Source organism: Equus quagga, chromosome 15 (genome assembly GCF_021613505.1).
Source record: "Equus quagga isolate Etosha38 chromosome 15, UCLA_HA_Equagga_1.0, whole genome shotgun sequence".
Classification (NCBI taxonomy): domain Eukaryota; kingdom Metazoa; phylum Chordata; class Mammalia; order Perissodactyla; family Equidae; genus Equus; species Equus quagga.
The window spans coordinates 85,469,756-85,496,868 of record NC_060281.1 but is presented as its reverse complement, the minus strand read 5'-3'; the positions used below and the strand labels follow the sequence as shown (position 1 = coordinate 85,496,868).

The 27,113-nt window shown below is 43.8% G+C and overlaps 2 protein-coding genes across 2 annotated transcripts; one reads left to right on the top strand and one right to left on the bottom strand.

The window, feature by feature from the left end:
- The first annotated feature begins 254 nt into the window (after nucleotides 1-254).
- Nucleotides 255-5,334, top strand: XBP1 (X-box binding protein 1). Its single transcript, XM_046639761.1, is given in 6 exon segments — nucleotides 255-539; nucleotides 1,612-1,708; nucleotides 2,522-2,650; nucleotides 3,720-3,779; nucleotides 3,782-3,865; nucleotides 4,183-5,334. Coding segments are annotated over 6 exon segments (1,161 nt in total). The 5' UTR covers nucleotides 255-306; the 3' UTR covers nucleotides 4,741-5,334.
- Nucleotides 5,335-8,118: 2,784 nt separating this feature from the next.
- Nucleotides 8,119-18,405, bottom strand: CCDC117 (coiled-coil domain containing 117). The gene is made up of 5 exons (XM_046639762.1): nucleotides 18,090-18,405; nucleotides 17,512-17,565; nucleotides 13,442-13,666; nucleotides 12,626-12,763; nucleotides 8,119-10,936 (listed from the first exon to the last, which is right to left on the bottom strand). Exons 1-5 carry the CDS (start codon nucleotides 18,269-18,271, stop codon nucleotides 10,699-10,701), a joined length of 837 nt encoding a protein of 278 aa, XP_046495718.1. The 5' UTR covers nucleotides 18,272-18,405; the 3' UTR covers nucleotides 8,119-10,698.
- Nucleotides 18,406-27,113: the final 8,708 nt, after the last annotated feature.

Below are 27,113 nucleotides of genomic sequence, written 5' to 3'. Positions count from 1 at the left end.
CCCTTCCTCGCCAGGCCCGGGCCGCCCCCCCCTCCCCGTGGCCCCGCCTCCGCCCCGCGCTGGGGGTCGCCCACCGGTCGCCTTCTCAGAAAATGCCTGGGCCCCCCCTGCCGGGGACAGCAATCGCCACGCTGGACGACCTGGCCCCGCCCCTGCCGGGCCCGGCGGGCCAATGGGAGCCGAGATCGGCTGTGCGTCACGCGGCGCTGGCCAATCGCGGAGGGCCACGATTGTAGAAAGGCTGGGGGCGGAGGGGTCGGCCGGCAGGGCAGCGGCGGCGCGCACTCGCGTAGACAGTCTCTGGCCATGGTGGTGGTGGCAGCCGCGCAGAGCCCGGCCGTCGGGGGCCCCAAAGTGCTGCTTCTGTCCAGCAAGCCTGCCGCCGCCGCCGCCGCCGGATCCCCGGCCGGCCGGGCTCTGCCGCTCATGGTGCCGGGCCAGCAAGGCGCCAGCCCGGAGGAGGCGAGCGGGGGGCCGTCCCAGGCGCGCAAGAGACAGCGCCTCACGCACCTGAGCCCCGAGGAGAAGGCGCTGCGGAGGTGGGCGAGGGTCGAGGCGCGAACCCGGAGGGCGAGAGGCCGGGGTCTGGACCCGATCTGAAACCGGGCCAGGGGGCTGGGGTAACGCTCGGGCGCCCTCGGCCTGGCCGGTCCGGTGCCAGCGTGGCGCGGGGCGGGGCGGGGCAGGAAGCCTGGACTGACCGGATGCACCGCGCCGGGTGAAGTCCAGGGCTACCCAGGCCTTTTGTATTCCCTTCTCTTGTATCTCATTAGAGATGACCAGAGCTGGGTATGCGGGCACCTGGGTTCCAGGCCCCCTTGCTGTGTGCTCACAAAGCCATCGGTCAGCTCCTCCGAACTTGGGTGTAACACGGAGTCGATTAGTCTCTTCTTGGTTTGTCTACTGTTTTGGGGGCCACGGAGCTGAGATGACAGCTATTGAAAGGGCTGTGAGCTCTGTAAGGCTCACTAGTCAAACTCAATCTCTGCGTCCTTAAAGTGGTGTCTGCTTCATGAGGTCGTGGGGGAGACTGAATGAGAAATGCTTAGGACTTAGTCCTCCGTAAATGTGAATTCTTTTATGATCCGTGTGCCTCTTGTGATTTATTAAGTGCCTCCTCCAGCAGACACGGGCCCAGCTACCGGGCACTGCCTAGGACCTCAGCACTGGGGCGAAAGGCATCAGCTGTCCCTTATTTGAGTTGGGTTTGGGGAGGGAGGGTTTCTGTCATAATGCTATGGCAGCTTCGTTAGATTTAATCAGTCCAGGTTGGACCCTGTTTGAGGAAATTGCAGTCAGGAAGCAGTGGGGGAGTTGAAAGGGGAGGAGAAAATTTCTTATGATGCAAGATGGATAATATTTGTGTCCGGCCCCCATGCTGTGGCCAGGGTGGGTGATGCAATAGGAGAGAGAATAAAGCAGGTCTTCAAGCTAGATTGACAGAAGGCAGTTATTTTTTTGTTGTTTCATTGAGAGGAGGAGTCTGAAGTATATTTTACGGTTAGTCTACCGTATCCTGTAAATTAAAATGAAAGCACCAGCTGGCTACGTTGTTAAATAAAGATATAAAGTTTGAGATGACTCAGTGTGGTATATCCTTTCTGTTTTCAGGAAACTGAAAAACAGAGTAGCAGCTCAGACTGCCAGAGACCGAAAAAAAGCTCGAATGAGTGAGCTGGAACAGCAAGTGGTAGATTTGGAAGAAGAGGTAAAAATACTTCAGGCCAAATTCTTATCTTTTATCCGTTGTGTATCTTCCTGTGGTGAATGTTCTGATATTTGCTGCTCATCACAAGTTGTTTCAGCTCCTTTAGAATACAGTTGACTTTGTAATTAAAAGTTAAACTAATCTAAGTCAGGGTAGATAGGTAGTTGGTTAAGTGGTGAAGCTTGATGAGAGTGGAAGTGATTGACCCTTTAGCATTTGGTGCCAGATCTATCTCAAATTTGCTGAATTATGACATTACGACAAAGTCTATCGAGTTGGCACTATGAAATTAGTGAAAGCAGATAGGAAATCATTGCTTAAACTTGAGACGCTTCCTGGCCTGGCCAAAAGTCCACCAACTGTTCCCTTCCCCTTCTAGGGTCCACGTGTTACCTAATCTTAAATCGTTGTCAGTTATACATCTTGAATGCATCAGGATTATTTCTATGGTTCTTTTTTTTATACATTTTGATTTTATGCTCCATGACTGCCACTTTTCTTATTACCTGCCAGTTCAAGATAGGATTTATTTTTAATATCGTATCTAAATCAAAGCCACAAGTCACCCCTTGCTGAGGTCTGTCTTAGTAGTTGGAGGCATTGTCTTATTTGTGACCCCAAGAAATGGCACTTCTTAAATAGCTTATTTTTATGACCTTGACTTCTAATACCTACTGTGAACAACTCCATAAGCATAGTTTTCCAAAAGGTCAAGGAGAAGCAAAGGAAGCCAATTGCAGTGAAACTTCATCAAGTGGATTCTGAAGTGAAAGAATTAGATGTTTTAATAGCCTCTTATGAACTTTCTTTCAGAACCAAAAACTTCTGCTAGAAAATCAGCTTTTACGAGAGAAGACTCATGGCCTTGTAGTTGAGAACCAAGAGTTAAGACAGCGCCTGGGGATGGATGCTCTGGGTACTGAAGAGGAGGCTGAGACCAAGGTAAGTCACCTTCTTTATTTGGTGCCCTATTTGAGAACTGGTTCTAAGTGACATGACATGACCGATTTCTTTAATGACACATTCATTTTTCAAGTATGCAGTGAATAGTACTAAGTCCTAATAATTAAAATAAGTTACATGGCTCTCTAAGAGCAAACCTTAACAAATGGCAACAGCCAACAGGATGTACCATGCCAGCATTAAGAACCAGAATAAGGGGCCGGCCCTGTGGCTAAGTGGTTAAGTTCACGTGCTCCACTGTGGCGGCCCAGGGTTTTGCTGGTTTGAATCCTGGGCGCGAGCCTGGCACCGCTCCTCAGGCCATGCTGAGGCAGTGTCCCACATAGCACAACCAGAAGGACCTACAACTAGAATATACAACTATGTACTGGGGAGCTTTGGGGAGAAGAAGAAGAAGAAAAAGATTGGCAACAGATGTTAGCTCAGGGCCAATCTTTAAAAAAAAAAAATTGGAAAAAGAATCAGAATAAGAGAGCCAGTCAAATCTGATGCTAAATGCTACTAAATTATAGTAGTTCTTTAATGAACATGAATGAGTAGAGAAAGGATTCATTGTGATAGTGACAGGTCTCTGACAGTAAGGTGACATATGGGTTTGAATCTATGGACTATGGCAAATTCAATGACAACGCTTAAGTGGTCTAAGATTGACAGTAGGGCAGTTCTACTCTATGAAGGTGACGTTCAGGACAAACAAAAATTACTATCCAAAAAGATTCTGGGTCTGTATTTCACTATAGAACTCTGTTACTTAGGAACATTATTGTTAATGAGAATATGATTGAGATATTATTTAAGAATATCGGTCCCGCCGCAGTCTTGCCTTGGGAAGGGAAAATGTTTCATTGCACAGAAAATCACAATGAAAAGTTAGTCTTGCCTCCCTTTTCTCCTCTCTTCTTGAGGAGGACTCAAGAAAATGGAAATAATAAAGGTAAGGGGAAGATTTCAGCTCTGAAGAATAGCTTGCTAGCTTTCTTGAAAGTCAGGCATCATAGCCGCCGGCACGCATTTCCTCGGGGTCTCTCAGCTTTGGTTTTCCTTCTAGGGGAATGGAGCGAGGCCGGTGAGCGGGTCTGCTGAGTCCGCAGCACTCAGTCTACGTGCGCCTCTGCAGCAGGTGCAGGCCCAGTTGTCACCCCTCCAGAACCTCTCCCCATGGATTCTGACAGTGTGGACTCTTCAGACTCTGAGGTAGAGATTATTTAGATTTACTCAAATGCAGTATAACTAGTTAATTCCATGTTTGATGCCTAACATCCCTAACCAGATAGATGAGGGCAGGAGAAGTTAGTTTTGGTTGGGTTAGAGGTGAACATTGACTGCCTTACTGTTTCCAGGCGATTTAGGACATGGAGTAAAGTGTAGATAGATGGGTCTGGTGGGGCCCGGAGGTCATCCTGGAGCATAAGGATTAATTTTCATTATGGAACCTGGTACTTAAGTGTTCTAGGTAGATTCTCAGGTGCCTTCTCATAGTTGGACTCTGTTTAATTTTTTGCCTTTTGCAGTCTGATATCCTGTTGGGCATTCTGTTCAACTTGGACCCAGTCATGTTCTTCAGATGTCCTTCCCCAGAATCGACCAGCCTGGAGCAACTCCCAGAGGTCTACCCAGAAGGACCCAGTTCCTTACCAGCCTCCCCTTCTCCATCACTGGGGACGTCATCAGCCAAGCTGGAAGCCATTAATGAACTGATTCGTTTTGACCACGTATATACCAAACCCCTAGTCTTAGAGATACCCTCTGAGACAGAGAGCCAAGCTAATGTGGTAGTGAAAATTGAGGAAGCACCCTCCAGCCCCTCAGAGAAAGATCACCCTGAACTCACTGTCTCAGTGAAGGAAGAACTTGTGGAAGATGACTTCATTCCAGAGCTGGGTATCTCAGATCTGCTTTCATCCAGCCACTGCCTGAAGCCATCTTCCTGCCTACTGGATGCTTATAGTGACTGTAGATATGAGGGCTCTTCTTCCCCCTTCAGCGACATGTCCTCTCTGCTTGGTGCAGACCATTCTTGGGAGGACACTTTTGCCAATGAACTATTTCCCCAGCTGATTAGTGTCTAAGGAGCGATCGAGTACTGTTGCCCTTTTCCTTGACTAATACATTGCCTGGAAGATAGCAGAGAAGCCTGCCTGCTCCATTCAAAAAGCCAAAGTAGAGGGTGTACAGTCCGAGAGAATTCCTTGAAAGTATTTGTCTGTTCAAACCTCATTAGGTCACCCCAAGTATTGGTTTTTGACATTCAACAGTGCAAGGTACTCAGATATACTACTGTAATCGAGAATTAAAGCTTTTGAGGTTGTACCTTTATTTTAGGGCATTAGTTTGCCCTAAAATACTTATGTAAGGGTCACTGGACAAACGTCTCAGACATGGAATTTATGAATGGCCCTTCATCATTTCTTTCCCCTTCTCAGCTTCCCAGGCTTGCCTCCAATTTTAGGTCCTTTAGTTTGCTTCTGCAAGCAGAGAACACCTACCTGAGGGGGCTCCTTTTCCCTCATTTACAGTTCAAGTAAAGATCAAGAATCTTTTACAAAATTATAGAAATTTACTATGTAAATGCTTAATGGAATCTTTCCCTGCTAGTGTAACTTTTGGAAGGTGCTTTCTCCATTTATTTAAAACTACCCGTGCAATTAAAAAGTGCAATGCAGTGTCTTTGTTCTTTGATTCCTTCTTGGGCCTTAAGTCTTACTGTGCCTGCTCTAGGTGTCTCACTGTTTTCCATGGTAGTGACTTATCCAACTGGAGTAAGCATGCCACTTTTTAGTGACTGAAGGCACTTCCCCCTTAATTAGTACCTCTTTCAATTCCTGGCTGCCGTAAGTGATATAATCTACTCTTGAAGCAGTTTTATATTTCTAACACAGTTTCTTCAGCCCAACTGACCAATATCCCACCTAGTAAGTGGCAGAGTTAGAACTCTTAACAAGGGTTTGCTATACCACTTTATGTTAGAGAAGGACATGCCATTAAATACCAAGATTCTCTTGCCATGATTATAGGGATTAAGAGCATTTTCTATCTCAAAACCCCTGGGTTCAATTCTACCACTGGTTGGCCGAGTAACATTGGACATAGATCACTTATTTCCTCATCTATAAAGGGGCATAATAGTCTTTTTCTCTTAAAGCTTACTGGAGAATTAAAAGATGATGCACTATAAACACTTAGTATATGCCAGGCACCATCCCCAAGCACTCAGGAGTTAATTATTACCTCCTAATCCACTTTGGAAGGGTTTTAATCTCTTAAAGAGGTATATACACTGTAGCACTGGTTTCAAAAAGAAGGAACCTGTTCAAGAAAAAATCCTGGGGACATGAATACAACCCCAAAGCTACAGAGACTGGATAACTTCATCATCCTTCATGGTGCATCTTTCCCTTGGGATTCCTCTTAGATGACATTAAAGGGCTTCCCTCATTTATACGAATTATTTCACCTATGCCAGCATTATGCCAATATTTATTAAGACTACCTCTGGGGAGGTCAAAGTGAATGAGTGGACAAATAAGGTGGGATTCAAAGAATCCCAAGCAGCAAGGCAAAGCAGGCTATAATTTCAGCCAAGTACAGGGGACTGTGTTTGGAATGACTGGAGGGACGTCCACAAGCATACCAGGAGGCAAGACAGCCTAAGATACCTGCTTGCTGAAGTCAGAGCCCGATCCTAGTGCTTGGCAATACAAGCTTGCTAAAGCTCTGAGTTTCTGGATCCTAAATGTAAGGGACAACCTCCAGCTGTCCCCATGATTAAAAACCTGATCACCTGATTTTCTAGAACTGAAAACTTAAGTGCTGAAAATCTATTTAGGGATTGTATAGACAGCTGTAATTACAGATGTATTTTAACCTCCATCGTAACAGAACAAGCAGCTGGAGATTGAGGCTCAAGTAATTTACATTCAGTGACATCACATGAAAGAGGCAGCTGTACTAACAGGAATAACGAATGGGACAGACATAACCTATAGATGATCAGGGTTTTCATTTCCTGCACAGATGGGTGAGAATTACTCAACACACTGTGCTCAGCCTTGAGAAAACACCTGGTATTCAAGGACATTTTCATATTGAAACACTAAATTGAATGGTTAGAAATAAAAATCCAGACCTTTTTCTGCAAAACCAAGGCAAGATTTCTATTAAATGCAAAAGGCTGTCCATAAATAATATTAAAAGAATCAGATGACAGATGTCTGCACACCATTTCCCTGGGCCTTGGAACACCAACCTATGCGCGTGTCTCCCGGCTTCTCTACTAGGTATGCTTCTCGGGCAGACACAAAGTAGGGAGAGGACTGTAGGCAGAAGGTAATGCTGCCTACTCCAGGAATATTGTATGGCATCAGCTACATTCTAACCACCTAAGAAGTACATCCGTACCCTATTATTCCTAAAGTTCATTAAGGCACACAAAGACTGGCTTGTTTACCCAATAATCATTTGCTGAAAGACAACATCCTTGTCTTGCTGGAGCTGTAGTCTAACACGATATTCTAACTGCATGCAGCTCGTCTCTAAAACGCCACTGGTAAAATATTTGAACCAAATCTATATACACAAAACTATATACCCTCAAGGAGTTTAGCATTACATTGCCTGAACAACACTGGATTGTAGATTATTTCAATGAAATCTAAATTACATTTTAGGTATTGCTGCAAAAAGACTGTAAAACCACTGGTCAAGCAGGAATAACACTGGGCCTGCTGAGTTGAGTTATAACATTAAGTTATCACTATCTACTTAGGCTTTAGTTTCCAAACCTGTAAAATAAAGAAATTAGACAGCTTTGAGCTGTGATTTCCAAATTTTGGTGAAAAACAAAGCAATATCCTGAATCTTCTGTAATTGCAACCCAAACTTAACTCCACCTGCTCACAAATCAGGGATCCACATTTAAGAAACAATGGTTGTAAATATGCAGGCAATACTGCCACCCAGTGACCTGTCAACTCTTAAGGAATGACCATGTAACTGAACCTCATGGAATCTCCCTATTTGCTATTTTTAAAGGTCCCAAATCTGTAAAACAAACAAACAAACAAACAAAACAACAAGACAACTGTGAACTCTCTATACCATTTCCAACTCCCTATTTGAACGTTTTTGAAGACTCAGCCACCACTGCCATCTGAATACTGGCAATCAATCACCACTGCCAATCAGTGCTGTTGACTGACAACAGCAGTGAACTGCTAAGTGAGAGTGGAAAGCATTCTGTGGGTTTTAGAATTGCAAAACATAGTATGCCTATTTTGGAAATAACTAATTCATTTATGAAACTTACTTTTAACCCAACATAATCATCTCTTCAGAATAAATTTAAGCCTTTCACAGATATGAATGCTGCTTCAAATACAATTTGGAAGAAAGCAAAGCAGTAGTGGATTTCATTTACTTAAGTGCAGGGATACAAATCTATCAAAAAGTCCAAAACACAAGTTTTATTGAAAACAATAAAATACAGAAACACCGGATTCTCATTGTAAAATAAAATTGACATCTTCCAAAACTTTCCTAGTACTGCACCCTTCTTGTCTCTATTAGAAAAACAAAACCAAGTTCCAGATCCAAAATAATTAATGAAGCTGCTGATAAACAATCATTCATGGTTCTAGCTCCCGCACTAGTTATTTTTCTAAATTTTACATTTGCACCTTTTCAAGAATGAGTAGCAGCTGTTTTTTTTTTTGTTGACTGATTAATATTTGTGAGAACCGGACTTACTTTCTTCATATTAATGAAAAAAAAACCACACACACCCTACTCAAACTCAGAGAAAATATACATTTGTTCATTAAAGCTCACCTGCTTTAGATAATTTTTTCTCTTCACACATTAGCATACTAAGCCAATGTTTGATCCATGCTGTAAAAGCTGTACAAAATGAAAAGACCTGTTAATTCCCGAGGGAAACCTTAAGGCAAAAGCAAAAGCCTTACGCTACAAAAGAAACACAAAGCCAAGGCCTGGGGACTGTGGAGAAGGCTCAGATGATTAAGCACCACAAGGATGAAGACAATTTTTGTACAAACAGATGCAAGAAGATAAAGTTTAAAAAGGAGCATTAGACATCTATTTTCCTGCAGAAATAATTATGTCAGATAATTTGACTCCTGAAACAAGTCTGTTTGGATTTTACTGGCCGGAATCTTGATTCTTTCCCATATTTACCAGCGGTATCAGAGCCTTGTTTGGGGGCTCTTCTTTCCTCCTCCTCATCGTACAGACCTTTGGTCAGAGGCCTGCTCCACAATTACTATGGAAGACAATCAGTGTGCTTGGGTCCTTCTTTGGAAAGCTGTCACCTCCCCTTCTGCCCTAACACTGGGACTAACTCCAAATTCCGGGCAGTCACTTCATGTTTTTGAGTTGTACCAGAATAAATTTTTCAGCATGGAGATTTCTTTAAGGCTAGAAACTTTACAAGTTGGTCCCATTAAACAATAACCTAAAGGCAGGAGTTTTTCAAACGGCATGAATCAAACACTTGCACACTTCAACAGAAGACAGTTTACATTCATCTCTAAATCTGAGATTAAGAAACTATTAGCTGGTTTCCAACTGGTTTCAATACTGGTTTGAAGTTCGAATAATTTTACTGTGTAGACATTAAATATTTTGTTTAAATATTAAACATTAAATCATTTCCTGACTATCCAGACAGAAATAGAGAAAGCAGGAACAACAGGCAAGAGAAGAAACAGTCCAATTAACAGACTTGTAACTCCTATGCCATCTGTAACAAGAGGAGGGATTTCAGCACAGGTTTCAAAAATGCCTAGGAGCTGGTTTCTAAAAAGTCACCTGTACTTGGCATAAACCATTTTTTCCTACACAAGATATTGTATTCCTACAAAGAGGAAAGAAACTCAGAAAACAAAACAAGAAGAACTAGGGTGGTCTCCTGTTGTGTGATGAATGAGTGTTTAACAGTATTACCCTATTACACTCATTTAATTAGTTATAGTGGATATTCTGTAGCACTAAAGGAATTGTCATTTTACTTTGCACTACTGAGTCCTTGCCACACAGAAGAGCTCTTCCTGAGAAATAAAAAGTTCAATCCTGGTTATCCCCAAAGGACATCTTGAGCCTGGTTTAGGTCACCAAGACAAAGATTTCCTGCTAGCAAAAGGCTATTCTCAGCTACTAACTTTTAGGCTTACTGCACAAAAGTTGAAGCACCAGGAAAATTGGCCATTTCAGTAAATATCAATATCATTTGCCCATATATTCTCAGTTAATTATTCAGTCATTGTTTTCTAAACTAACATTAAAAAATGTTACTGAAAAATAACTGGGCTTACCAATTACGCAAGGGAAACCAAGGAGCAACAGTAGCACAAGGCAAAAAAGCCTTGAAGGAAAAACCTTTTCTCTGTAGTCTCACTGCATTTTTGGGGACAAAGAAGTGAGTCACAATGCTACTGGCTATTTAATCAATATAGCTACCCTGAACTGACAACTAATATACACATTTCAGAACCTCCGTTAAATTTCTTGGCAATAGGCTCAAGCTACCACTTTCTTCCCTCCTTCTCCCCAACCATACAGTCACCACTGTAAACAGAGCTTATATCTACAGAAGTAGCTGTGACTCAAGAGGCAGGGCACAGTCGTCGGAGGAGCAACCTTTCACCTTAATGCATCTTTTTCAACCCAAGTGTCTGAATGTTCCCCAAGTGTCTGAATGGTTTAGACAATGTAACAGATGACTTGAGCCACCCTGACACACACAGCTTCTAGACTTGCCTTTGCAGACCGTAATCTCACGTTCCTTTAACAAGCCCCCTACAAAACTGCTTTTCCGTTGAGACAAGCTTCCTTGGCAAAAAGCTGAATTCAAGAAATGGCTACCCAAGATGTGAGTCCCACCCCAAATCACAGGTGGAGATATTATTACACCCGTTTCATAAAATTTTCAAGTCCCTATATTATACAAATAGGCTCACGACTAAACACATGAGCCTTCTAAAATCTGACAACTTTAGTGTAGAAACTGGTTTCTAGAGTTCCATTTCTTCTTCTGTGCAAGCAGCTGTCTCCACACTATCGTAAACAGGCATCCCTGTTTGCCGAGGTTCCAAGAACAGTTCAGTTCTCTGAGGGAAGGCAGCGCCAGCAGCTGCACGCTCAGTCTGGCTCTCTCCTGTGTAGTTCTTAGCACTGGAGGATGGCTTTGGCTTGTCAGAAAGGAGTTCAGGAAGAGGTTTCCAGAGCACAAGCTCCATGGAAGGACGGCTCCTAAGACATAAAATATAGATTTTTATCAAAAATTTTAGGATATGAAAATAAGAGGTTGAAAAGCTGATGTCTGCTACCTAATATATAGAGTTAAGAACTGACAGCATCAAAAGAGATTTATGATAATCCAAATTAATCTTTAGAAAGGTCACTCAAATACATAAAATCTTACAGTTCTGCACCTTTTTTTAACCAAACCAACTGGTTGTATCGATGCTGTGATTAAAAGTAAGATACACATCCAATGTGAAAAATAGAGGCCCTTAATTTAACACTATTTTTTAAAATTGTGGTTCCTACTAGGAGATGTGGGCTACTATCTTGTACTAAAGCATTATAAATGAAAATGAAACACTGGACAAACACATTAAAAGGGTCTCAGTATGCTTTCTGCTTAGTATAGCTATGAAGTATAATGCTTTTTTCAGTAAGCCAAAACGATTATGTCGCCAATGTCTATGCCTGCCCCTGAGCCCTCCCCCATCTAGGGATGGTTTGATTATTTCTGGGACCCAAAGGCAAGTAAGGCAAAATAAAACACAATGAAGAATACCTCCAAAGGCTTGCTTCTGGAAAATTACCAAGACCAGAAAAGTGCTATGTTTTAGGCTGGAGGACAATGTGACCTGCCTACTCTTGGCTAAACAATATACCCACCCTCAGGGCTGGATAGTTAATTATAAACTCAAGTTAGGGGGCTAAGGCAAAACCTCTGTGATCGCATGACAAGCAGCAGCTAAAGCCACTCTGGCAAAAGGCAATAATGCCTCATCTACCTGGCATGATTGGGACTGGTGTCCCAGGAGAATCTTTCAGACATGAGACACACTAAGTCTAAGTCTGAGTCTGTCTAGGCAACACCTAAATGGCCCTTTATAACTTGCCCACTTTTTTACACAGCAGATAATGATGACTTGAGATCATCTAGACACAAGGACTAAAAGAATTACAGGGCTATCATTAGTTCTCAATTAATAGGCCCCAGGCTGCTTTGCTTTTTTTTTAGGTTCTTAAGTTTCCTTTCCAGTTTTCTCTCTTGTCCTCACACTAGACTATCACTACTTGCTACTACTAATTTGTTTGTTCTGTTCTCACTTGCTGTGTCTGTGTATCTACTCTGATGATCTAGGAAAGCAGATAACTGAGCTCATTAAGTTGTGTCTAAATTAAGAGCAAAAGGACTCTTAGAGCTAAACGCCTGAAGGGCTATACATTATGAGCCGAGAGTATGAGCTCTGGTTTGTGGCCTCTGTAACAACTATTTCGATTGCTGGGAGAGTTCTGTTTGCTTGTTTCCTGGGTCTCAATAGTGCTCCTGGACAACTGAGAAAGCCAGGTAAACAAGAGGTTTTGAAATGTGGTTCCTATAGCCCGTCACCAGAGTTTAAGAGAATGGGCTTAGACGTCCCATTCCTAAATATGAGACTATAGTGCATTTCAGGACTTCAAAAGCATCCAGGGGTACAGGCAAGGCAGCCACTACTGCGTATGTCAAACTCCTGCTTGCACAGCATTTTGCTCACCTGCAGTGAACTAAGAAAAGGTCTGTCTCCATCCTGGGCTAACACAAAACCTACTGTGCTTTCACTTGGTTGGTGATCAGGAGATGAAGAGATGGTTAGGACAGGACAGGTAATGGCTAGAGACATTGAGTTTTCCCTCCAAGATCAACCAGGAACCAAAACTTACATGGACTCAATCATTTTCTTTGTAAAAACTTCATCAAATTCCCTCTTCAAACCTGTTTTCATGGTATCAGAAAGGACAAGACTGGGGAGATGGTTAATATTTCTGTCGGCTTCAACTTCTTCATCTTCGTCAATTATCCTAAATAAAGACAGCAAAAGCAGAGAAAGAAAAATTATTTAGTCAAGCTACTATATAGTCTAGTAATGGCACAAAATTTAAAAAATAAAAAAGATGGGCCAGCCCCGTGGCTGAGTGGTTGAGTTCATGGGCTCTGCTTCGGAGGCCTGGGGTTTTGCTGGTGCGGATCCTGTGCGCGGACATGGCACTGCTCATCAAGCCGTGCTGAGGCGGCGTCCCACATGGCACAACCAGAAGGACATACAACTAGAATATACAACTGTGTACTGGGGGATTTTGGGGAGAAGAAAAAGAAAGAAATAAAAAAGATAAAAGCAACAGATGCTACAGGAAAAGATCAAGTAAAATATGAGGCCATACCTGAGTGAAAAAAGTACATCCGGGAGTTATTCAACATTTAACAAAAAAGTTTTACATTATATGCAAATAAATTTGAAGAATGTGTCCCTGAAAACTCCCATAAACCAAAATTCAGTATCCAGAGATGGTAAAAATATTTAGTACAGTTTTACGAGAAGAGCTTACTTTAACATTTAATGTGTGCATTTTCAGTTCCCTGATCTTCAAAGTGAGAGGATGAGGATCAAAGTATTACCAAATGATGACTTAGATGAGCTTAAAAGAGTAGAGACGTTACAGGAGAAAGCAATCAGTCAGCTACGTACACTGCCCATTTACCTGTCCTCAATTTCCTGAAGCCTCCTTCGGGCAACTTCACACTGTGGTTCTCCGGTTGTCTGATCCATTTCTTCACAAATAGCATCTAACATGCGAGGCGCAGAAAGGCCACCAGTGCACGGATCTACTCCTTGGCCCTCTATGTCCTGATGCGCACAAAGAATCCAGTCATTAGGACCAGCACAGAGCCCTGCTTCAGTTAGCCTTTTCTTTCTCACTGGACAACTGGAAAAAAAAAATTTCAATGAAAATCCTAATATAAATGAAATATATATCATCCCTATTTCTAAACAAATTCTCACATAAAAAACCCTCTAATTTTTGACAGTCTGTGTTTAGAAGATAGAAGATCAAGTATTTTCTTTTCTGTCATTCTTAACAGCCTCCCTGAGATGTTTTCTTCTACTGCTCTTGGCCAAATTAGGCTGCACCTGCAAGATTCTGCCTTTCCAGTTGAGAAGCATTCAATGTGGGAACTTAAGGTCATTCCTATTTATTTGGGTCTAGACAGGTCAAGCGGGAAGAAAACAAAAATCACAAAGCAGCAATTCAGTGCCAGCCACGTTTCGTCACACTGCTGCTGCTCCATCAAACTGGGCATACGGGGTGGGTGGCCTGCAGGCATTCTATGTTCTCTTATGGCAAAACAGATGCCTCACTAGGTCTCTTCCAAGTACTACAAGGTGCAAATGATACTGCTGATTTCTTGGTCCTTCCCAAAAGTGTCAGACTGTCACTTGGCTCTATGAGTCTCCGATGAATAATGGGCTACACTTTCCTCCTACTATGCAACATAAACCATCTTTAATTCCTAGAAAAATTTATATTTCATAGAGACCTTAGAGTTCATCAAATACAATTTCTTTGTTTTGCAGATTAGAAACTAGGATCTAGAAAAGCTAAAGTGCCCCTCCAAAGTGTCACAGAGTAGAGCTGCATGTTGGACACCAGACCCCAGAGCTCCTGAATCCTACCTCTATGCCATTTTCACTAAAACCTCCAGCCTCCTTACGGAAGTTCAACTGTTCAAGCTCTTGCCATGAGCTAGGATCTGCAAGCACTATGACATGCCCAGTTTAGTTGAACGCTATCTGAAGCAAGTTAAATAGACAATTGGCTCTGTTTCATTTAAGCATATAGACCAAAAGTACTTTATTGCCTGGGCATCAGCAAGTGACTCTCAAAACCAGAACACAGCTCTGCAACCAAAAAAATTCATTAATGGCTACAATAGGTTCTGATTCTCTAAAGTGAGGGTCAAAGGAAGCGGGATGCGTTTTATAAGGAGAAATTTCTATTCCATGTTAAGACTATGAAAATCAACATTAAAGTCTGGCAACCTGACAAGTAAATATGCTCTCTTTAACTTAGATTTTTGATTGGAATCAACTATTAAATCATGTTTAGTTTATAATTAGCTTTAATTTGTACGTATTAAGAATGTCTAGCTGTACATCAAATATTTCTGCAATATTTTCATAGTTTTAAAGTATGTAATGTTTGGAAAGCAGAAGAAAAAGTTATACACAGAAGAAACCAGCTAAGAAAAAGCAGAAATAAATCTAGAGGGGAACAGGTAATTTCCTAGCACATCTAACAATTCAACTGAGTGTAAGAGCTGGGTTCTGATCTCTGACCTCCAACGTGATTTGGACTAAATTATTTCATGCTTGTAGGTCCATTTTGCAAATAATTAGAAATCAATGATGATTAAGTTCCAAAGAAAATGTGATATAAAAGACTTCAGAGTACTGATAAGAGCTATGGAAGTGGCAGCTGGGCAGCACACTTCTGGGCATCAGACATCCGAATGTCAAGTCCCTCATCCTCCCAGGGCTTCAATCTCTCCATGTGTAAATTAAAGGTGGTTAACTAAGCCAATAGTTTTTACACTTCAAAGTTTTTATTTTTAACACTGGAACTCTTTATTCAATAATCTCTTAAAGGGAACCCCAAAAGATAATAGCAGAGGTCCCTGGGTATCCACAGCAATCCCAAGGTAATAACACATTATCTGGTCCAGTGGTTTTTAAACTAAGGCAACTTTCAAATCTACTGTCTTCCTAGTCTATGTATCAACAAGGTTAGAAAATCCAAAGTTTCTGCTGGCCAAAAAAAATCATACACAAAGTTAAAAGACAAATGCCAAATTTTGGGAAAACATTTGTAACACACATAATAAACTGATTTCCTTATTAAAGATTTCTTATAGATTAACAAGATCAATAAGCCAATAAAAAACTTGCAGAAACATGAATGATTCACACACAATTAAACACAAATGACCTAAATGAAAAGATGTTCAACATCACTTATAATTTACAAAATACAAATTAAGTGATCTAATTTCTTTTTAACTATAAAATCCTATGCTCATAAAAGTATAAACAATTTAATGAACAATTACAAAACAAACATCCATGAAAATAACTTTCAAGATCGAGACTGGTGCCAGCATCCCCAAATGATACTCTATTCCCTCCTCCCTACAGGTAAACGCTGTCTTCTATGGATATTTTTTTTTCAAAAACATGCTATCATGCATGCAGACATGCATCCTTACACAATGTTTAGTTTTGTCTGGTTTTGAACCTTATATTTAGGGAATTATACTATCTACATTCTTGTGATGTTTCTTTTGCTCTTCTTATAAGACGCATCCATGTTGCTAGGTGTAATTCACTTTTTTTCTTTTTGCTGAATAGAACTCCACTGTATGATCTTGTAATTTACTTTATCCATTTTACCGTTAAGGGACATCTGGGCTGTTTCCAGTCGTGAGTATTATGAGCAAGGATGCTATGAACTTCCTTGCACATGTCTCCTGATGTGCATGTGTCCACACTCAGGGGGGGAAGTGGTGGGCAAAGAGTATGCCTGCCTTCACATTATTAGATAATGCCAAACTGTTTCCCAAAGCGCTTGTACCAGTTTACGTTCTCAGCTATAGCGTGTGAGTTGCTGGTGCTCCGTGACAGCTCCAATATCTGGTAGTAGAGTGAGGAGCTCATTGTGGCTTTAATATGCATTTCCCTACAAGACTGATGAGGTCAAACATCTTTTCATTTGCCTGATCATTTGGAAATCCTCTTCAGGGAATCCTTTCATCCTTTTTCTCAACAGACTGCCTATCTATGAGACGCAACTTTTTACCTATCAGATGAGTCAAAAAGTTTGAAAATACAGTTCTGGTAAGGTGTAGAAACAGGCACTCCCACTGTTAAAAGAAGCATAAATTGGAAAAACTCTTGTTCAAAATTTAAAATGCATACACTCTGTACAACCAGAGGCGCTCACAACTCGAACAGACAACTGCGGACTGGGGGCTTTGGGGAAAAGGAGGAAAAAACAAATAAATAAAATGCATACACTTTTAAGACCCAACAATTCCCCATCTAGGACTCCACAGTCACCTACTTGTAAGTAATACAAAGAACTTAAAAAGAATGGTCACAGTTAGTAACGGCAAAAGATTAGAAATAACTTAGAAATCCATCAATAGCAGACCGGTTAATTATCTATGCCTAGGCTTCCAACGGATTTCCATTCAACAATTGAAAAAAAAAAAAAATTAGGCAGAACTCGATGTGCCCGAACGCAACAAGCTTCAGGAGTAAAATGAAAGATCAACGTGTTGCAGTGGAAACAGTATCTTCCTACAAACGTAAAAAACCAGAGGAATATACAGCTATCCGCTGGCAGGTTTTCTGGTTATCTTCCAAAGGGGAAACGGCAAAGAGGGCACAGGCGTAGACCGGGGAGAGCGGTGAGCACGGACCGGGACGCTCTTCAATGTCTCCTTTCGCACATTTGGAAGTCTTCTCCCTCGCGCATGTAATAATATTCACGCGGCTCAAAACGCAAACATTACAATCGGTCACAGAGCGAAAAGTTCCCCTCTGCCCTGCCAGCCACCCAGCTACTTTCTCTAAAAGGCAACAACGATCTCACTCCCTGTGCCTCCCTTCGGGGCCACCTGTTTCACCCTCCCACTTACAACAAGGAGGTGGGGATACGAAATAGGCTAACCGAAGGGACCATAAAGTGAATCAATGGCACCTGAAACTTACTCATCGTCTTCCTCCTGCTCTCGCTTGTGTTTCTTTTTGCAGCGACCCGAAACACTGTTGAGACAGAAAGACAAGCAGTCAAGGGAGAGACAGGGGGCTCGCGCTCTCAGCATCCCCTCTTTCTTGCTCCAACACGCTTGCCCACCCCACACGTCCTAGCTGTCCCTGTCCTTGCCGAGTGGGCTGGACACTCAAGTCACACGGCCAGGCGGGCGCGCGCTGGGTGGTCCTGACCTCACTGGAGCCTGAAGTCCACACTTCTCATTCGTCACGGGAGCGGGAGGAGGACCCGGGGGCACCAGCGGAGGGAAAGGCGTTCGGGGCCGGCGCCGCGCTCAGCGCTCGTTCCCACGACCTCACCCGCAGGACCCGCGCTGTCCCAGTTCGCGCAGGAGGAAACTGAGCGACCGAGGGGCAGCGGCCGCGCCGCGGGGACGTGCGGCTCCGCGGGGTCCGGAGCGGACTCGGGCGCCCTGGAGTTGGCGTCTCTGGGGATCAGTTTCCTCCTCCGCACGCTGCGCCCGGGGCTCGGGAGGAGGGAGGGGAACCAGCCCGCCCGCGCCCGCCCGGGGGCTCACCGTCCGCGCGCCGTGCCCCCGCCGGGGCTGCTCGGGGCGGCGCGGGGTCCCGGCCGCGGCACCAGCTCGGCGCCGTCCGCCCCCGGCGGGAAGGCCCGGCCCGAGAAAGCCGGCGGCGGCTGCAGGAAGTCCGAGCTGCCACTCAGGGGGAGGCCGCTGAAGGGCCGGCCGAGTGCGGCCATGGCCGGGGAGACGAGGAGGCTGCGCCCGCGGCCCCGGCCGCCCGCGTCCCCAGGCCCAGCAGCTGTGGCCACAGCGACTGCCGACAGGCACCCGCCTCCGAGCCCGCTCTCGACCCCACGTCACGCCTTCTAGAACCCTCCACCCCGGGCCGCCCAGGGGCACGCCGGGATTTGTTGTGTGTGGAGAGCCGCTGCCGCGAGGGATGCCGGGAATTGCAGTCCTTGCAGACTACAAACAAGATGGCTGCCTCGGCTTAGCCGCTGGGCTGTGAGGATGGCTCTGGTGGGCCTAGAGCATAGGCCAGGTTCGAATCCTCAGTTTGCAAGTTATGTAACCTCTGTACCTCACTTTTCTCAGTAGTAAAACCTGTCTTCATAGAGTTTATGGGAGAAGTCAATGAATCAAAACATCTAGAGTCTTTAGAACATTGCTTGGCACGCAGTACACACTCATTAAATATCAACTATTAATGGCTTCCATGTTTTAATGTAAGTGAAGTTGGTGAATGCTTAGAGGGAACAGCACCGAGGATCAGTGAAAACCTCAGAGCGCTTGTGAGAGGTACTGGCAAAGATAGTCGACCCCATTTTTCCCTTCTCAGGGAAGGGCTCCCTCATCCAGTTTGAGTTGCTTATGCCAACGTCAACGCCCTTTAGCCAAAAACCACCAAGAACACGCCTATAATTGAACAAAGATGGATTTATTGACTCCTTGCAATGAGGGAGTATCTCAGCAAGCGGGTGTTAGCCAAGGCTTCTTATGGGATTTGGGTGTGTCTTAGGTGATTTGGGGGAAGGTTGAAGGACAGCAGGACTTTGCTCTGGAATTAATAGTTAGGAAGCTGGGGTAAGTCTATGATTATTTTAGCCAATCTTTTCGAGAAGGTGGGAGGGATGGAGGGAGGTAAGGAAGCAATAGTCCTTCCTACTGACCAGGATGGGGGAATGTTTGGTCATTTTTGTGGTTTGGACAACGCTCACATTTTTTCTTTATCTTGATCCATCGAAGTCAGTTCTTAGTCCCTGTTTGATGCTGACATTCTGTGAAATTGTTTAACAGGAAGACATCAAGTCCTACCTGAAAGTACCAGGTCAGTTTCAGCTGACGGAAGATGCTTTTATCATTCTAACCAAAAACCTAAGCATCGTGATTGGTGCCTCTTTTTTGTTCAGCTCCCTATTTAATCAATTAGCAAGTCCAGTGGGCTTTACTTCTGAAATGCTTCTAGATTCTCTTCATTTTTCTCCATCTCCATTGCCCTCATTAAGGTCTAAGAAAAAATGAATGAACTCCTTTTGCCTAATGTAATAGAATAGAATAGATTTAAGTTTTCTGTGTGGCATTTACAATCCAGTTTTGTTTTCGTAAGTTAACACCCTTACTTACCTCAACTAGATATGAAAGATAGTTTCCTGGGTCATTGCAATCCTGAGTTTATGCTAACGAATGAGATGACTCCAGATGGGGGCCAGTCACCGGAAAGACCAACTATGTGATTAGAAGATTTAGGGCTTTGAGCCAGCCCAACCTCTAGGGAGGGGAAGGAGGCTGAAGGTTGAATTCAACTACATGGTCAATAATTCAGTCAATAATGTTTGCATAATAAAACCCCAATAAAAACTCTGGACGCCAAAACTCAGTGGAGCTTCCTGGTTGGTGAACACATTGATGTGCTGGGAGGGTGGTACCCTGATTCCATGGGAAGACGGCATGGAAGATCTGTGTTCAGGACCCTCCCAGATCTGGCACTATGTGTCTCTTCATTTGTATCCTTTAAAATACAATTGTAATCATAAATATAACTTTTTCTTGACTTCTGTGAATCATTCTAGTGAATTGTTGAACCTAAGAGGGGTCATGGGAACCTCCTGGATTTGTAGCCAGTCTGTCATAAGTATGGATGACCTGGGAACTCCGCTTGAGGCTAGCATCTGAAATAAGGGCAATTTTGATGGACTTCAACCTGTGCCCTTAAAGCTGTGGGGTCTCACGCTAACTGTGGGTTGTTAGCATGGGAATTACACTGCAGGATTGCAGTGGTGTCAGAATAGCAAAGGACCGAGAATAGCCAAACAATCTTAAAAAAGAATGAAGTTGGTGGACTCCAACTTTCTGTGATGAGAAAAACAACTTGTTTTTCTGAGTTGCTACCTAGGCGTTTTACAGTATGATAACCTTGCTCACACCCCACATCTGGACATTTAGCTAAGAACCTGAGCTTAGGATCCCGCTGTAAGTTCCTACTTTGCTTTTCCTGGGGCACCCAACTTAGAGTTAAGCCCACAAAAAGTTAGTGACCTCTGCCCCAACCACCTTATAAATAACAGGGGGTTGCTATGTGGCTGTCTCCTGCTTGCTAGTGACCTGGGAAGGAAGACTGCCACTCTCCTGGTTCATTCTGGCCATCTCCCTACCCCCAGCCCCATCCCCGCACTTCTGGCATTTGTGAGTAATAAATCTTTTGACTTTACTTTCTTTGTGTGGGTGTATTGAAACTGTACCTTCAATCAAAATGGCCCTGTGGGTTTCACTTCCCCAAAGTGGGAACTCAGAAACTAAGGGAGCTATCTGCCCACCCTATGTGGGTGGCTTGTGCCTTCTCATTCAGCAGGTCATAATCTGCATATTCGTTTTTTTTTTTTTTGGATTGCCCCTGAGCTAACATCTGTTGCCAATCTTTTTTTTCTTCTCCCCAAAGCCCCACAGTAGCTAGTTGTATGTTTTAGTTGTAGGTCCTTCTGGTTGTGCTATGTGGGATGCTGCCTCAGCATGGCTTGATGAGCAGTGCCATGTCCGTGCCCAGGATCCAATCTGGTGAAACCCTGGGCCACTGAAGCACAGCTCGTGAACTTAACCACTTGGCTAGGGAGCTGACCACTCTGCATGTTCTTAATTCAATACGCTAGCTCTAGCTTTTCAACACACTTTCCAATTTCAAAACAGTGTGGTATTGGTATAATGGTAGACATATAGATCAAGGGAATTGAATTAATAAATACAAAATATACCCTCACATTTATGATCAATTGATTTTCAACAAGGTACCAAGACAGTTCATTGGGAGAAAAGAATAGACTTTTCAACAAATGATGTGGGACAATTGGATAGCCACATGCAAAAGAATGAAGTTGGACCCTTGACTTGCACCATGTACAAAAATTAACTCAAAATGAATTATTGACCTAAATGTAGGAGCTAAAAATATAAAACTCTTAGAAGAAAATACAGAGGTAAATATTCGTGATCTTGGGTTAGGTGATGGTTTCTTAGATATGACACCGAAAGCATAATAATAAAAGAGAAGATTGATTAGTTGAACTTCATCAAAATTAAAAACTTCTGTGGTTCAAAGGATTTCAAGAGAGTAAAAAGATAACTCACAATATGAGAGAAAATATTTGCAAATCATGTATTCAATAGGAGACTTTTAACCAGAATATATAAGAAAATTCTTACAACTCAATAATAAAAAAGACAACCAGGTTTTAAAATGGGCAAAGGATGTGAATAAACATTTCTTCAAAAAAGATTTTCAAATGGCTAGTAAGTACATGAAAATATGCTCAACATCATTAGTCAGAAATGCAAATCAAAACTACAATGAAATACCACCTTACACCGACTAGGATAGCTAAAATTAAAAAGACAGAAAATAACGAGTGTTGACATGGATGTGGAGAAACTGGAACCTTCACACACTGCTGGTGAGATTGTAAATCGTACAACCACTTTGGAAAACAGTTTGGCAGTTCTCAACATATTAAACGTAGAGTTACCATATGACCCAGTAATTCCACTCCTAGGCATACACCTGGGAAAAATGAAAAGATATGTCCACACAAAAACGTGTACATTTATGCTAAGTGAAACAAGCCAGTCACAAAAGACCACTTATTATCTGGTTCTGTTCATACGAAATGTCCAGACTAGGCAAATCTACAGGTTAGTGTCTGCCGAGGGCAGGAAGTGGGGAGAGGAAGGGGAGGATGGAAGGTGATTTTCAAGGCTGGTCCCATGGCCGAGTGGTTAAGTTCATGTGCTCCGCTTGGGTGGCCCAGGGTTTCGCCGGTTCGGATCCTGGGCACGGACATGGCACTGCTCATTATGCCACGCTGAGGTGGCGTCCCGTATGCCACAACTAGAGGGACCCACAAGTAAAAATATACAACTATGTACCAGGGGACTTTGGGGAGAAAAAGGAAAAATAAAAATCTTAAAAAAAAAAGAAAGTGATTTTCTTTTTGACATGGCAAAAATGTTCTAAAATTAGATCCTGGTGATGGTTGCACCGCTCTGTAAATAGGCTTAAAACCACTGAATTGTACACTTTAGATGTGGGAACTTTGTCGTATATAAATTACATCTCAGCGCAACTTTGAAAAAAACAAACCTGGTAGAAAGGTTGTGGGAGAGGAGCTCACACCTACCTCCGCTCTCGGTGGTTTCTGGCACCTACCGAAAGGAAGCGATAGCTATGCATGACCAGGCTGCCTCAGGTCCGTTTGCAAGACAAACCGCCTTTCCTGCTACAGGTGTGTGCCATTTTTTTTCTAACGTATGCTTTGAGGGTTTGGTAACTATTGTGAGTAAGAGATACATAGGAGTTATAGTGAGGTTTCCTCTACTTCTCTGAGAATTGGAAACTAAAGAAGCCAGACAAAATATGAACTATTATCATAATGATGAAAGCAAACATATATAAAAACAGCATGGAGAGAAATGATGGCTCTTCAGCCAACACTTGTGATATAATTGGTATTTAGGACCATGTTTTCTTTTTCTCTTTTTTTTATTGTGATGAAATATACATAACATAAAATTTACCTTCTTAATCATTTTTAAGTGTACATTTTTTTTTTCCTTTTTTCTCCCCAAAGCCCCCTCGTACATAATTGTGTATATTTTAGTTGTGGGTCCTTCTAGTTGTGGCATGTGGGATGTCACCTCAGCACGACTTGATGAGCGGTGCCATGTCCATGCCCAGGATTCGAACCGGCAAAACCCTGGGCCGCCAAGGCAGAGCGCACAAACTTAACCACTCGGCTACAGGGCCGGCCCCATAAGTGTACACTTTTTAAGTGTACAATTCAGTGGCATAAAGCACATTCACATTGTTGTGCAACCATCACTGCCATCCACCTCCAGAACTTTTTCATCTTCTCAAACTGACACTCTGTACCAGGAACACATTTTCTGAAATTAGGGACCTGAGTTTGATTTTCCTCAAACTATTATTATGTGAATTTGGAAGAGCTCCTTTGCCACTCAAAGCCTTAGTTTCTCCATCTGTGAAATGGGGGTGATAGTCCCTGCCTGAAAGGGCTAATTCAAGGATTCAGTGAGAAGGGGAGCAAGAGGTGGTTATGAAAGGCCTGCTCACCAGATTTCTATCTCCTGCCCAGACATTTTTCCTCAGCTTCAAGCCAACCTCCAGTTGCCTATTGAACACCTATTGGAAATCCCAAGGACACACACACATCCTGTCCAAAGCAGAGCTCAGCCCCTCCTCCGCCCCCACCCCAAGCTGCAGCTCCCCTTCCTGGGTCAAGGCCTGTCCATCCTCCAATGCTCACACCATGAATTTCAGGTCCCTTAACTAAGCCCTCACCAGAACCAATATGTCGCTAAGTCCTAATGGTCCAATCTCCTACAACACTCTTGAATCTGTCCACTTTTCCCCTCACCACAATGCTGCCTTAGTTCAGGAACCATCACCTCTCAACTCTCCTGAAGTCCCCACATAGTCTCCCTTTCTCCTCCTGATCTGGTTGCCTCGTTCTCAGTGTCATCTCTGCTACTTCCCCACTCCCACCCTCACCCACTGCGGTAAGATTCTTCTTCATTTGCATGCCATTTCTCCTGCTTACCTATGCCAAATGCCTTCCTATTCTTCAAGACTTAGCTCACGGGGTGCTGCCTCCAGGAAGCTTCCATGATTCCACCCCTAACCCTGGTCTAGGTTAGGAGGCCCCCTCTCTGCTCCTATCTCATTCTATGCTTCCTATTAATATTTGCCAAGTGCAGGGCTAGGCTCTGTGCTAAGCACTTTGTGTGGATGATTTTATATACTCTTCACTCCCAGGTTATATCTATACCTCCTCGTTATCCGCATTTTACAGATGAGAAAACCGAAACTTAGAGAACTTAACTGCTCAGGGTCACACAGTGAGTAACAGAAGTACCAGAGGAAACTCAGTTCTGACTCCATGAAATCTGCAGTATCACAAATATAATTTGTAACTTCTTCTTCCTTCCTGAGTCCACCAGGTGCATAGTCTCATGTTTTGTTCCTTGAGGAAGATTAGCTCTGAGCTAACATCTGCCACCAATCCTCCTCTTTTTTGCTGAGGAAGACTGGCCCTGAGCTAACATCCATGCCCATCTTCCTCTGCTTTCTATGTGGGATGCCTGCCACAGCATGGCTTGACAAGCAGCACACAGGTCCGCACCGGGGATCCCAAACGGCGAACCCAAGCCGCCGAAGTGGAAGACGTGAACTTAACCTCTGTGCCACTGGGCCGGTCACTCATTTTTTTAACCTTGCTGCTCTCACATCACCTCCTCTGCAAAGCCTATTCTGTCTCTTCCCCTTTTGCCAGCTGACTTAGTGGTTTCTTGCTTCATGCTTCCATGGGTCCTGGCAGCCCCAGGGAAATTTCCTGTTAAAATCCCCATTCCAGCTTCTCTTGAAAAGATCAGGAGATTGTCAACACAGTGTCTGAGTCTCTCCATGCCAGCAAATAGCAGAGTCAAGTGGCATCTCCTCGCTCCTCTCCAGCTTTGAGGTGGGACACGTACTCTCCATTTCCTGGGAGACCTCACCCTGTTCCAATAGCATCCACTTCCACCACCATCAGCCCTGTGTATTTCCTGCCTGGAGCCCTTACCCCTCTGTACTCTCATGATTCATTTCTGAGTCTCTTTTGCCTCCTGACAGCAACCCCTGGAAAGGAAAACATGGTGTCTTGTCTTAATTTTTCCTTTTTCTTTTTTTTTTTTAAGATTGGCACCTGAGCTAACAATTTGCCAATCTCTTTTTTTTTTTTTTGCTTTTTCTCCCCAAATCCCCCCAGTAGATAGTTGTATATTTTTAGTTGCGGGTCCTTCATAGTTGTGGCATGTGGGATGCCGCCTCAACGTGGCCTGACAAGTGGTGCCATGTCTGCGCCCAGGATCTGAACCGGTGAAACCCTGGGCCGCCGAAGCAGAGCACACAAACTTGACCACTCGGCCACAGGGCCGGCTCCTTCGTCTTAATTTTTTCATCTGGCCAACTCTGATATATCCAACATGTCACAAAAAGAGACAGAACCAAAGGAATTCTTTGTTAAACAAAGCTTTAGGTCCAAGTCTGTTGCAGCCATTTGTCACTTGACATTGAACACAATAGGTGGCATGACTGCTTTCTTGACTCAGAGAGCACATCTTTCTCTTTGCCGGGCGGCAGCCACAGAGACAGGAAAAAGTCCTTTAGCAATGGAGGTGCCTTCCTCTCTGGTTATAGATTGTTTGTTCTGTAATTCCCTCAGCTGCGATGGGCCCTCCCATTGGCTTCTGTGCAGAAAAGAATTAACATAGCAGCCCTGAGATTGCATATACTTAGAAAGGCCTGTGACAAGTTGGCCCTTGGCTGGTGTCTGGGAATTTGGATTTGGGGAGGGTTTCCCTCTTCCCAGAATTGGTAAGAGTGGCCCACTGTGCCTAGATGGCTTGTAGAAACAATGCAGTTTATGCTGAATACCTGTTTTCCGTCTGGGAGTCTGGAATTCTGGCACACGCTAGGCAGAGTGCTTATGTGATCAGTGCCCAAGAAATATTCTGGGTACAGAGTCTCTAACGAGCTTCCCTTGCAGACAACATTTTCACACATGTTGTCACAACTTGTTGCCGGGGGAAGGAAGCGTGTCCTGTGTGACTCCACTGGGAGAGGACCCCTGGAAGCTTGCGCCTGGTTTCCATCGGACTTCACCGCAAGCGCCTTTTCCCTTTGTTGTGTTCCCTTTGGATCCTCTCGCTGTAATAAATCCTAGCCATGAGTAGTCTTGTGAGTTCTCCTAGTGAGTCACTGAACCTGGGGGTGGCCTTGGGGAACACCTGACGCAGGTTCTCTCTGCCTGTCTGGATTCTGCTCTCCCTCTTCCCTGAAGCCTTCTTCCTTGGTTTCCACACCTGGGAGCGATCCCTTCCTTTGCCCAGGGAAGCTGCATGCACAGGCTTTGGAAACAGGGGCTCAGGTCAGATCTTTCCTCTGCTTGGCACGGTGCAGGCCCTGGTAAATGGCCCCTCTTGAGGAACTGTTTCATCCCCCGGCTGGTACTTAATCTGGTGAGTTCAGCCTCCCTAAGAGCACAGGCTTTGCAGGAAGAACTGGGTTTGAATCCCGGCTCTTGACTCTCTTACCTACTGGGAGCTTGTTTCTTCATCTGTAAAACGAGTTGGATTGGGTTTAATTTGATGGAATCATGCAAAGTACTGCACACAGTGCCCAGAACACAGTAACCACACAGCAAATAGAAACTTTGATTATCGCTTTGTTATTGGTATAAAAGTTATCTCACCAAACAGACAGGAAACATCTAACTGCTCTCTCTCTCCCAGGACCAAGGCCAAGTATTCTCTTACACAAAGTAGGTGCTTGAAACTTTGTTGAAAGGATATTTACCTTCCAGTGAAAGGCCTGATTTTGTTGCCAAAGTAAAAATAATGTCATTATCTTTATTTATTTATTTATTTTAAGATTTTAAAATTTTTTTCCTTTTTATCCCCAAAGCCCCCCGGTACATAGTTGTGTATTCTTCGTTGTGGGTCCTTCTAGTTGTGGCATGTGGGACGCTGCCTCAG